The 13,295-nt window shown below is 41.7% G+C and overlaps 1 protein-coding gene across 1 annotated transcript; it reads left to right on the plus strand.

Annotated features, from left to right (window-relative positions):
• The first annotated feature begins 224 nt into the window (after positions 1 to 224).
• dselb (dermatan sulfate epimerase like b) lies at positions 225 to 13,076 on the plus strand. Its single transcript, XM_086306606.1, has one exon. The coding sequence runs from the start codon at positions 1,217 to 1,219 to the stop codon at positions 4,871 to 4,873; it is 3,657 nt and encodes a 1,218-aa protein (XP_086162732.1). The 5' UTR covers positions 225 to 1,216; the 3' UTR covers positions 4,874 to 13,076.
• Positions 13,077 to 13,295: the final 219 nt, after the last annotated feature.

The following is a 13,295-nucleotide window of genomic DNA, read 5'->3' on the forward strand; positions in this document are numbered from 1 at the left end:
AAAGAGATACTAAAACGTGTTTTATCACCTGCTGCTGCCCTAATGTTAGGTAGAAACTTAACATCGCTCAGGAATACGAAAATAAATAATAATGGAGTGAATATTAAGCCTCCCCACACTCTGTGAGAGATGAGATCGGGCTTCTGAAGTCACGGCTCCCTCTACAGTTTGTACAGTGGAAATTTTTCCATCCAGTGCAGGAAAACAATCAAACTGACTGTGCTGAACAGTCGGGAGGACACAACGGAGACGCGTCCGGGGATACACACATAATACACAGGCTCAGTTGTGTGCGTCTCAAACGCCAGCGGGAACACCAATATTCCCACAGATACGGCAGATTTCCACGTGGATTTTTTTTCCATTCGGCGGGCTGATTCGCTGTTTTCTGCGGACAATCGGGGGAAAATGTCTCATTCTTTGAATACTTGAGGAGTGACGACAACTTTCCTCCTTTCGGACTTCACCCGCACTAATAGCAGAAGATAAAGCGCGAGGAGAGGAGAGGACTGCTTTTCAACAATGCAAACAGATCAATTACCCGATCAGGATTTGCAAAATTAAGGATTTGGCGTCTCTGCAGCGGAGGTACCAAGCAATGTTTGCAGCGGAGATGCGTTGTTTGCTGAGGTTTATGTCCGTGGATGTTGCGGCTCGGTCGGGCTGCACACGGAGCCTTTGGGTGGCTGTGATTGGACCGGACACAGACTGGGGCTGACTGATGTTTGTCCGAGAGGAAATGTTTTGGGGAGGAGATCAATATGAGTTACTGGCAAAGGGGGAGACGCCAGTCGTCGCGAGTGCCCATATTACTATGAAGACGAACGGCACCATGCAGGCATAAGGATTTTTTTCTTGTATTTTAATTCAAAAACATAGGGAAAAGATCTTCTTACCATCAGAGATTTATTTATATTTATTTATGATGTGTTTTGCTGCCTTTGCAAACTGTTGCAAACATTGTTGCACTTGGATTTGGATAGTGCTTGCTTCTGCACGAAAGTTTTTTTTAATCCTTGTTCTTGACTATCATGCCCAGGAATTTGATATTGCATCATATTATCTTTTAAAATAAAAACGCCATGGACTTGTGCATCCCTAATATTTAAACGTAATCTGGACTTTCACTCTGAAAACTTATTTTTTCCAGGACATTGCAACACTTTTACTGAAGAAAACTGTCAGCTAATTACTTTTTAAAATCCTGTAGTGTAAAATGTGCTCGCAAACACCTGGAAAAATGGCTGGCAGCTGGGTTGTATATTCAGCTTTTTTACTACCATTGTTCGCAGTGGGCACAGCTTTCTCGGGGGTCTTCAACACCACAGACAGAGACGTTTTCACAGATGACTTGCTGCAGGTCAAGCTCACACAAGACAGAGCGAGTGAGCACTGGAAGCTCCAGTCTGCTGACTCCCATCCCAACCTATATTTTAACCAAGTGGATGTGTTACACTTGAGGCAAAGGTCCTCTACCACCCACAGTCACATATTTAAAGTCATCAGAGCTGCTGTGCTCACTATGTTGTCTAATGTTCCCTTTTACTTGCCCCCTGTGAAACATGAGGAGTTTACAAGCAAGTGGAATGAGATTTATGGGAACAACCTGCCTCCCCTGGCTCTCTACTGCCTGTTGTGCCCAGAGGATTCTGCTGCTCTGCAGTTTCTTATCAAGTTTATGGATAGGATGGCCGAATATTCAGACTGGAAGGTGACCAGTGCACCGAACGATGAGGTGCCCATGGCGCACTCTCTCACTGGGTTTGCTACTGCTTATGACTTTATTTACTCCTACCTGGATCAGCGTAGAAAGGATTTATACCTCAAGAAAATTCGCGCTGAGACGGTGGAGCTGTATGAGCTCTCTAAGTACAGAGGATGGGGCAAACAGTATCTCCAAAATCATCAAACCACCAACATATTAGCCATCCTGACAGGTGCAATAGTGGTGGGGTCACATGACGACCCAGAGTCAATGATCTGGAAACAAGTGGCAGTTAACTATATGGAGAAAACAATGTTTCTTTTGAATCACGTTGTTGATGGCTCCCTGGATGAGGGAGTAGCCTACGGAAGCTACACAGCCAAGTCTATCACCCAGTATGTGTTCTTAGCTCAGCGTCATTTCAACATAGACAACATGCAGAACAACTGGCTGCGGGGCCACTTTTGGTTTTATTATGCCACGCTGTTGCCGGGCTTTCAGAGAACAGTCGGCATTGCGGATTCAAACTACAACTGGTTTTATGGTCCAGAGAGCCAGCTTGTTTTCCTCGACACGTTCATCATGAAGAATGGAACGGGCAACTGGCTGGCTCAACAGATTCGAAAGCATCGGCCGAAGGACGGCCCCATGGGGCAGTCATCTGCCCAGCGCTGGGCTACACTTCACACAGAATACATCTGGTACAACTCCCACCTCACGCCGCAGCCTCCCCACGATTTTGGCAAAGCTAAAATGCATATTTTCTCAAACTGGGGTGTGGTTACATACGGAGCTGGGCTTCCCAATGGCCAGAGTAATACTTTTGTCTCCTTTAAGTCTGGCAGCCTGGGTGGCCGTGCAGTCTATGACATTGTCCATGACAAGCCTTACTCCTGGGTGGATGGCTGGAACAGCTTTAACCCTGGTCATGAGCACCCAGACCAGAACTCTTTTACTTTTGCTCCTAATGGGCAAGTATTTGTGTCTGAAGCACTTTATGGTCCAAAGTACAGCTACCTTAACAATGTTTTAGTGTTCAGTCCATCTCCTACCAGCCAGTGTAACAATCCATGGGAGGGTCAGTTGGGGGAGTGCGCTAAGTGGCTGCGCTGGACCGATGAAGGGGTGGGTGACGCTAGAGGTGAGGTGATTGCCGCTTTGTCACACAAGGATACGATGTTTGTGAGTGGGGAAGCCGTGCTGGCTTATTCAACTGCCATGAGACTAAAGAGTGTATTCAGAGCTTTGGTTCTGCTCAACTCGCAGACTTTGCTAGTCCTTGACCATGTAGAAAAATGGGGTGATTCACCTATAAAGTCACTCAGTGCTTTTTTCCACAATCTCGACATTGACTTTAAATACGTTCCTTTCAGATTCATGGACAGATATAACGGCGCGATGATGGATGTGTGGGATGCTCATTATAAAATGTTCTGGTTTGACACTCAGGGCCACAGCCCTGAAACACGGATACAGGAAGCAGAGCAGGCGGCTGAGTTTAAAAAGAGGTGGACGCAGTATATAAACGTTACTTTCCAAATGACAGGCCCGGTCAGCAGAGTGGCTTACGTGCTGCACGGACCGTATGTCAAAGTGTCCAACTGTAGATTTATAGATAACAGCAAAAATGGAGTGAGGCTTTCTTTAATCATTAATAACACAGAGAAGATTGTGTCCATTGCTACAAACTATAAAGACATTGGGGCAAGGTTGAGTTATTTGGGATTTGGAGGTCACAGTAAAGTTGAGGATAGATATCAAATCACCCGATACGGCCTTGGGACACAAATCCTCCCTAAACAAATCAGCAGTGATAATCAGCTGTTTGACTTTGGTTTCACAGTCAATGTAATAGCGGGGGTCGTTCTCTGTGTGGCTATAGGATTTTTGACCATGCAGAGAAAGTTTTATGTTTGCTTCAGCAGGCTGATGCGTTACGCACTCCTCACCGTGCTCATTCTGTGGATAGCCGAGCTGCTGTTTGTCTCTAACAGCTGCGATCAGCTTCTCTGTGGGGTAAAATGGAAAGGTGCGGGTGCCAAAAGCGAAGTAAACAAACAAATAAGATTGTACGAGCAGCACCGGCTCCCCCTTCCCACTGTTGTCATAACGACCCTTCCCGGATCGGGATCGGAAATACTCAAGCACCTTTTTTACAATAGCTCAGACTTTGTTTATATAAGGGTCCCCACCGAGCATGTGGACATTCCTGAGACTGAGTTTGAGTTTGACACCCTGGTCGATGCCTGTGAATGGTCAAGGTCAGACGCCGTGAACGCACGGTTTAAGATTATCCAGGGCTGGCTGCATTCGCTAGTGCATAACACAAAGCTGCACTTGCAAAATATTCAGCTCGTAGAGGGCAGCAGGGTCAAGCAGACCCAGAGAGTCAGCGTCCCCAGGGACAGAAAGAAAAGATCCAGGAAGAGAGAACCAGCATCTGACCTGAAGGGCAAACTGAGGGCTAGTCTGGACAGAGATGCAGAGTATGTAAGGGAAATGAGAAGGCATGTTGCAGAGTACCCTAACGCCCGGGTGGTAATCAACATGCAGAGTGGAAGCTGGACACTCAAACTACCTTTCATTCAGGAGGTAGTGGGACTTTCCTTGAGGACAATATACTTGGTGAGAGACCCGAGAGCATGGATTTATCTCATGGTTTATAACAGCAAACCCAGCCTATACTCCCTTAAAAACATCCCACAGCACCTTTCCTTGATATTCAAGGAGGATGCTGTCAGGGATGGGTGCTCAGCTGTTGCGCCAGAGTTTAAAATGATCCAGAGGCTACTGTCCCGTTATGAGACAAATCCTGTTTTGATTCTGGCTCATTTGTGGCTGGCACACACCGCAGCCGCTCTGAGGGTCAGCGAGAGCCTTCCCGAGGAGTCCTTTCTCCGAGTGAGGTTTGAGGATGTGGTCAACTTCCCCCAGGAGACGGCAGAGACAATACACACATTTCTGGGGGTGCCTGTGTCACCCACAGCCCTCAATCAACTCATATTCACCACCTCTACGAACCTGTACAATCTAATGTATGAAGGAGACATCTCACCAGCCAACATTAACATATGGAGACAGAAAATGTCTCGAAAGGACGTTCGCCTGATAGAGGATGTGTGTGGAAGTGTGATGAAGAGGCTGGGTTACACTAGGTTCACCAGTTAACCGCTGCTGGTCAGCTGATATTGAGCTGTCTTTGTTTACTGTAGCTGCCAGTCACAGCCAGCTCTGTAATGTATTCTTTTTTCTTTTTCTTTTTGCACTGAGCTGAAATTTCTAAAAAAGCAAAAAAAAACCAATGTTAAAAGTTGAAGAAAAACTGTGCTGTCTCTCCGTCTGTCTTCAAGCTTTCTCCCTCAGTTGTATTTGTTTGGGTGTGTGTACAGTATTGTATCGACTACAGCGACAGATGTTTGTGAGGGAGGAATACTTTGCATTGGAACAGGTGGAAGGGAGCTCATTTTATTGTTCTTCTCCCTCTAAGCAGCCCTCTACAGTTACTTGTAGCGCTCTTTTTATCGACTGAAACTTTAGACCTGTCTTGTCTTACATACTGATGAATATCACTGAATTTCAACATAAATTTTATGATACTACCCAACAACCGTGGTGTGAGGAAAAAATGCTTTGTGCAAAATTCAAAGCTTGGTTATTTGATTTTTTTTCTTTTTTTGGGAAGTGGCAGTACATTTATTGGTTTGGAACAGATATGTTATGAAGCTCATTAATAAGTTTTGAAGTTGTAGGAGACAGCTAATTTGGGATGTCATTTTCCTGTCTGAACTGTTGAATGCTGTTTCCCTTTAAAACTGTATAAAAAATGCTGCATTGTAAGGGGTTGAAAATGGAGAACAAGAAGATGACTGGTGTTTTTTTTTAAACTCAAGTGATAGATTGTATTTTTGTTGTACGAAGGATTTTAGTTAGAAACTCAAAGATGTCACAGCAGTTTAGCACTTTCACAAAATCTGATTGTATGTGGGATTCAGTGTATTTTCCAGGGCTAACTTTACTGTATCCGCTTAATTATTATGGAAGCATAAAATCTCTGAAGATATATAAAATATGTGTAGAAGAAAGAAAGTAAAGTATTTATGAGTTCTAAAGATATATATCCCAAAGGATCAGGAATGAATACCATTATTGTAACTCCCTTTAGCATTTATTGAATTAGATCTGAGGGATGTGCTTAATAGGGATCAAACTGGTAAAAAAAAGAAACTGTCAGCCTTGACACATTTCTAGTCAAAGCAATTTCCAAAGCACCCCCCTCAGCTAGTTATATTAATCTGCAAGATGCCATAGCAGAGGCTTACTGTGTTTTATTGCTGTGATATATTCACTATAAAGGCCTGAAGGAAAAGCAAACAACACGTGTTTCTATTTCCAGTTGCAGTCACTCAGATAGCCAATCATATTTTAGGTTTTTGTCTTTAAAGAGTCCAGTGAGCCTTGCACTGAACACAGATGAATATGAAGTATAGGTAAAAAAAAAAAAAATCAGAGACCATTTTTACTCTGTGATGTTATGCTCCTTGGCCTGGGTAAAAAAAAAAATGCTACTCAGTAACCTTTGATGCTGTCTTGCTTAGACATTTCTGTACTGTAAATGGATCACATGTAACATGCAGATGGTGCACTCGTTTCTAAACTCGCCATCGCATCTGTACACAGAATACTCAGTGTTCATTTGGAAATATCCATCTTTCCTTGGCTAGAAGCAGTCCTGTTTGTTTTTTTCTCTATGAACACTGAAACCCTTGACTGGCTGGAAAACCCGTTTGATGTTCGTGGTCTTTGAATGTGTAGACTTGGCAGACATGCTTTCACTTTGGTGTTGCAATCCTGTTACCAACTCTGTTTTGTATTTGCTTGTGGGGATATGGTTCCTTGCTTCTGTGGCCTTGAATTACAATCATTTCTTTTTTGACAGTTTTCTTTTTCTGGATCTGGAGCAGAAAGAGAAATTAATGTAACGAAAAGAATAAATTCATAAATATATTGACAACCAGTCTTTGTTTAGGTGTAGTGTATTATTTTCCACAATGGCATAGGCCATGTGATTATAAGGCGTTTGTCCTCATTAGCTGCTTTTATACTCATGTTAAACTAGCTATTATCCTTCGCTACAAAAGACAGAACATAAATTTTAATTTGTACGTGCTCTCTTTCCGTATGATTACGGCTAACCTGCTAGTAATGTGTCTGTTTACGCAGACGCTTGTGCTGCCACATTTTTGCACTAGCACAATCTCCATTTTATTAGACACGGATGACAGAAGCCTAATTGCTTATATGGGTGATGTGCATGACAAGGAGGAACCAACAATTAAAAACATGTCAGGAAGTTCTAATGCCATGCTCTGACTGAAACTCCCTTAACAGGAGCAGGCTTCGAAAGAGCACATGCTGTGTCTTATGTCTCAGAATGGTGAGTCAGTCATTTCATTACTCATTTGTTCTTGATCCCTCCTGTAACACTCTAATGCTTGGCAGGGTCCTCTGTGCCTAATGCTTCCACGCAGAGGCACATTATTCACAGAAAAACCTCAGGCAAATGCTTTGGAAGGTTTCTACAAGTCTGGACCTGCAGTCTCTGCTTGTAAAGTAGTTCCATTCGTTCTGAATGCAGGAGTAATCTTCCCCCTGTATGCATACGTGCTTAATAATTATTCAGGCTTCACAGAGAGCTGGGACATAACTAATAACTTCATTTCTTTTTTTAACCAGACAATTACTGGTGTCTTTTAAAGAGAAGACAAGAGAATGATGCAAAACTAAACTCTACCTCTCTGACAAAAACAATGATTAAACCCAAATTTATAGAAATGATTATAAACCTTTGCAGCATAAACTATGTTTTTCCTCCGTTTGCTTTCCTTGGAATAATAGTATTTTTACAGAGCCTGTATACTGCTCAATTTTTGTGTTTATTTTTATTAACTTATGCATTACTCCAGAAAATAAGTCTTAATATTTATTAATATGTACAGTTAGTAACTACTAAATGTAATCAATTGGAACTGAACTGATAGCAACTGCAGAATTGATGACTATTAGAAAATCATCTTTCAATTAAAAGGGCCAATACCCAAATGTGGCCACACTCTTACTTACTTCTAACCAGAAAGTGATCCAAATATATCAGTTTCACTACTTTGCTGACAGGATGGAATAGGAACCTCCTAATGTCACTGGCAAAAGGCTTTCAATTCTTGGTCCCCTCATACTAATAATGTCCTTTTGAGTGAGTATTGTAAAGGCATGTGGTTCAAGGACCCTCAAGGTTTAGACTGATAAAGATGAAATACCCAGTAAATATTCAAACCTCATTGAAAACCCGAATGAGTCGAATCCACCAAGAGTATGAGGGAGTGGAACGTAGAAAAGCTTGCTTTTATTCTTGTGGGACAAATCTAGAAGTTATTATACCAAAGGTGGATTTAAGAAAACAACAACAAAAAGACAAAAAGCATCTATAACACTTTCCCTCCAAGCTGGTTTATGGAAATAAAATTAAAAAAAAAAAATAGTCACAGCCTTCCTGTGAAGAGACAAAATCCCCAAGATCAATAACAACAACTAATAAACTCATGCGATGAAGGAGGAATATGGTTTCCAGATATTCATAGCAAGTCATTCTAAGATTGGACAATCTACCTAAAATAACGATTTAAAAGAATAAAAATACTCCTGTTAGGCTTTTAGTGGAGAATTTATATTATTATGCAAATTATGGACCAATTCTTTGATCAATGCAGGTGGTGAAACCCACAAAAACAGTGATTGGCAGCAGTAGAATATAGACCACAGTCACATGAAATGAGATTCAAAACATACAGTATTATATAGTGCAGGATTTATATTTTCATCTAATGGAAATCTGTTATGACGCCCGAACTTTTTAAGGGCATAGACATATGAAACAAGAAGAAGATAAACTAATCAGAGCTGTGGAGTGCAGTTTCAGCAATGTGTGGGTTGCTGTGATCTCCTAACTGACAGCATGTTCCAGACTAAATTACAATGTGGACTTGAGTTGCTTAAAGAGATGAACACAAGATAATGGATTGCTGCATGCAAAAATAGCACAAAAATATAAAAGTGCTCTGGATGCAGAATATTGGAGATGATGTTAAAACATGAGGCCTGCACCCAACATCCAAATCCAGGTTGTTGGATGCAGAGAGGGGGGTACGCTGCTGTGCTTGATGTTGTACTATCTTTTTGTTAAGCAGTTTTGGTTGGGTATCACTGGAAGCTAGTCGTGTATTCTTTATACATCGTAAAAAGCATGCTGAAACAATTTCAGATTGGATAACTGCTTTCTGTGAAACAGGCTGCCCTAATTCTTCCAGATGTGGATGAACCTGATGAGCCTAATGGAGACTGGAACTTTATTAGATTTTGTCTTGAGAAAGCTTCAAAAAGATTCTGTATTATTCAATCTCTGTCTCTATTCTGGTGTCTTATTGTAAAGCTTTTTTATATCTGTAGAGGGAATGCAGATTATCATCACAGATTATCTTTGGACTTTTAACATAATGGCACAGAACATTAAGGAACCCTGCTTCTGCCTCGTATAGCTCGCACATCAAATGTAAGTCTGTATAGATAATCTCCACCAATTAAATTTAATGGAATCTTACAGACAGGATAAAAATAAAGTGATATGTCAGAGTGTTCTTCCATAGAATTCATTTCTCATCTGAAAATAACACTGCAAACGCCTGCTGCTCGGAAAGACAAATACGCTTTATGAAAATCTTTTGATGTCTGATCACAAGAAGCAGATGATTTGCAGAACTAATTTAAGCTAGAAGGTTGCCTCCTAGATTATCTTTGATGTCTGATAACCAATACATAATCATTGCATGAAATAAGGTTTTATGGAGAAAATGATGAAAAGCTGCATTATAATCTAATTCCATGCACCGAGTTTGGTTAAGTGATCAAGCAGCTTTCTCACACTATTAGGTGCATGGAGGTTATCCAGATAGAAAAGGAGACTCAATTTCAGCTGAGTAGTCATACCCTCTCCTTTTCCGCCTTTATCTTTCGCTGCATCCAAATCCCAGGAGACCTTCTCCCTTGCCGGCAGCCATCGCTCCTGCCACTGCTCATTAATTAACCTTTGCTGCAGCCACCATCAGTCAGAGCAGCCTGATATTCTGGAGAAGAGTAATCATCGATACCATACAAGGCCTTTGTGCTGGGGAATTAGCTCGCTAATGGAGAGCAACACCATCATTGTTGAAAGTTTCAAAACTTCCATTTGAATGTGATGTGTGATTTGTTGTGAGTGTGTCCTTCAGATGTCAGCAGATTGGCTCTGAATGGCTTCACTGATGGTGTGTAAGCAGCTGGCAAAGCCTCTCTCCTATATTTAGTCATTTTCAGTGCAGTAAACAACGCCTGTAAGGTCCTCAGATCCTACTGTTCAAATATACCTGCTGATGACACTGCTGTGTTTGGACACCGGGACGTGGAGATCCCAGGAATTGCTGTTAATAAGAGTTGACTTGCAAGGAAATATGGCGCCCTGTCAATTTGCAGCTGTTGGCAAGTAATTTCTGTAGTGAAAATGGGATCTTCTGTGCCAATAAAGCACAGCAGCCACTGCTAATGAAGCCCAGTCTGCTCTTATAGCGCAGGGAAATCAGACCAGATGAGGCGTTTTGAATTTCACTTCAGGCAAATCTCGATACTGAGATACTCTCACAGTTGTATATCAAAACACTCCTCGAGGCTTTGCACAGTCCTAGCTGTCATTCTTTAAAGTTTGGCGGATACATGAATACCAGCTGAGTTTTTCAAAATTAACTGCATAACAGGGACATTAATATAAATGCTATGTTCCCAGAGAATTTATGCACAGCGTTTTGGTGTCATTGGCTAATTTCAAATGTATGTTCTTCCATTTGTTTATTGTGCAAACATCATTTTCTTGAGCCTTACACTCCACTGGTGGGAGTTTTAAGCTGCTATGACCATTCCTTTGCCTGAAAGTCAAATGAAAGTCTGTGGAAATTGAATTTTTTCTGCTTAGCAATATGAGGCGACTGAAAACGATTCAAGACTTTGCTTTGAGAAGTTTCTGACTTTTCGACTTTGAAAGTGAGACCCCTCGAAATAAACCAATATTCTGTCATCTTAACCTGTCTCTCTTGACATTTTAGTTAATCCCCACTCTTGTTCTGTATGTTATGGACAGTTTGCAGGGTAGACACAGCTCTCTACCCCTAGGAAAACGAGCCACTCTAGTATCGCTTTGAGTAGAGCTCCTCTCTTTCTCCTATTTCAACGCCTGTGGTTTGCTAGCTGTGCAGAAATGAGCAGAATGATGCGTAAGCTGGAAAAGGAGATAAAAGGGGGGGCAGAAAAAACTAAATCGACTAAATGATTTAGCTGTGCTTTGACTAATGTAAGTTTACCAGTTCTGTTATGGAGAGGGTTAGCCACTGTTTTCATGTAATGAGCTCTGTCTGTCTATTAAAGCAAAGGGTGGCCAAGCTGCAGCATTTAAAGCCTGGTGTTATTCTGAGGTGTAGGATTGAATCCAGCTGGCCCGCTGACAGACAGACAGGGGAGAGGCCCTTTTCCTGGATGACACACTCAGTAGTCCTTCATTACTGGGACCGAGAAACCATAACCCGGCTGTCAAAGTGCTGCCACGGCCACCACTCTCCTGAACCATGTCTAGTCGAGGCATGTCTGCCAAGCGGATCATTTTCATGTTTTATGTGATGCACAAAAGAACTAATAGGGAAGATAGCAAAACAGATACAAATGCGTGGTTAAATATTTGTGGGGACATCCCATGCAGCCTTTTTGCATCAAGCATGAGTCATTGACCTCTAATTAGTGGGATTTATGTATTATGGAGCAATAACAGCGTCGGTGACATCGGTCATTGCATGCCTGGGAAATTAAAGCAGAGCAAAGGCTTGTTGCTAAGTCATTGGAAATGAAATAACTAATGCGGGAGTTGTAGCCCATATCCTTACTTACATATTCTCATCTCACAGTCTTTTGATAGAACAGAAATGGAAAACTACTTCCCACAATAAAGAATTGACAGGAGACCCGATGGGGTAAGGAATTCATGCACTGTGAGCTTCAGAGATAAGCCAGTCATTATACTCCACACAGATTTTATATAATGCCCTTCCCATAACTATCCCACCCAGTGTGGCTATCTCTACGTCTGGAATCAGTCCAACACCACAAACTTGAAATTAGTTTTTGTCCCCTTGTGGTGTCTCTCCTTTCTTTCCTTCAAAAAGAAACTTCTCTTTCAAGAGGGCCTTACATTTCCTTGCAATCACACTATTGGCAATGTACAGCTTCTGACAACATGTTTTATTTTTAAAAGAGACATCTTGACACTGACGGGCGGCAGAAGCCGAGAGACATTCGTCAGTTTCTTCTCGTCCCCCGCGATTTTTAGCTGCAGAGCAAGCCAGATGGTCAGATTCTCTGCTCATATGGTTATGTTCCTTAGAGATCACCATTTTTGGCCTGATTGGAAAAAAAACATATAAAAGTGGCGAGGTGTTAAGAAATGATAACAGCTGAAGAAGGTCAGGACAGCAGTATCACTGCTTTGAAGAGAGTGTTTTTAAGGGGAAATGTGCCTCCTCCCTTACACAATTATTCACTGCAAAGCACAGTAACGTTTTACTGTAAAAAAACTCCAATTCATATTTATCAGAGGTCGAAGAGACAAAAGAAAACAAATGAACAAGGTGCCATCTTTGCTGTTTTAAAATGCGGATGATTTGTAGGTTATAGTGCCTGTTAAAGTCTCATCTGTCTTCTGTCAGAGGATAGAAATACCACAAGACTGCAGGATGAACTCTTCTAACAACTGACGTTTTACTTTTTCAAATTTAAGAAGCCACTTACCTGTGCATACTACAGCAGTGCAGCAGATAACTTCACATTACAGGGAAATTGTTCACAGATGGATACAAGTTCCCTAATTGGCACATAATCCCTATTAGCCGTTTGAAAACTCACAATGGTGGCAATTTTCAATATGGCTGTCAACAAAAGCACTGGACTATCGTTTGTTGTTCAGGCAAAGTGAACTGGACTTGCTTTTTTGAATTATATTAGTGTCATTATATTCATGTTCAAATATGCAAAAGTCAACGTTAGTATTTGCACACTATTTGTTTCAATCACACTTCTGGAGCCCTTACACGCTGCACTGGTTTTCCAATTCTCACCCATGGCTCCCAAAAAGCTTGTTTAGTGTGGTTTGTGACATAAGGAGGGGGTTGACTACTATTCAGAAGTTTGGTGGTTCAATCTTCAGCTCTGTATGTTAAAGTGCCTTTGGGCAACATACTGAACCCTAAGTACCTCCAGATGTATCCTTCTGGGTTTGCAAGGGGCGGGGGGTGGATGCAACTAGCACTTTTAAGAGTGGTAGGCGAGAGTAAAACAGTGTTACCATGGACTAAACTAGGACAGGTTGTAATATACATATATACATAAGTTATATGACTTAGCCAATATAGCGAACTGCTGGGCAGCACAGCAAAAAGGTTTTAGGTCTGAATCAGTCCAAGTTATCAGG

The sequence above is a fragment of the Aulonocara sp. 'chitande type north' Nkhata Bay genome, linkage group LG9 (genome assembly GCF_057382095.1).
Source record: "Aulonocara sp. 'chitande type north' Nkhata Bay isolate Kocher_YH1m ecotype deep benthic linkage group LG9, A_spYH_male_GT1.1, whole genome shotgun sequence".
NCBI lineage: Eukaryota > Metazoa > Chordata > Actinopteri > Cichliformes > Cichlidae > Aulonocara > Aulonocara sp. 'chitande type north' Nkhata Bay.

Bases quoted from the DNA above. Each gene is read 5' to 3' on its own strand.
- dselb (XM_086306606.1), top strand. From the start codon at position 1,217: ATGTGCTCGCAAACACCTGGAAAAATGGCTGGCAGCTGGGTTGTATAT.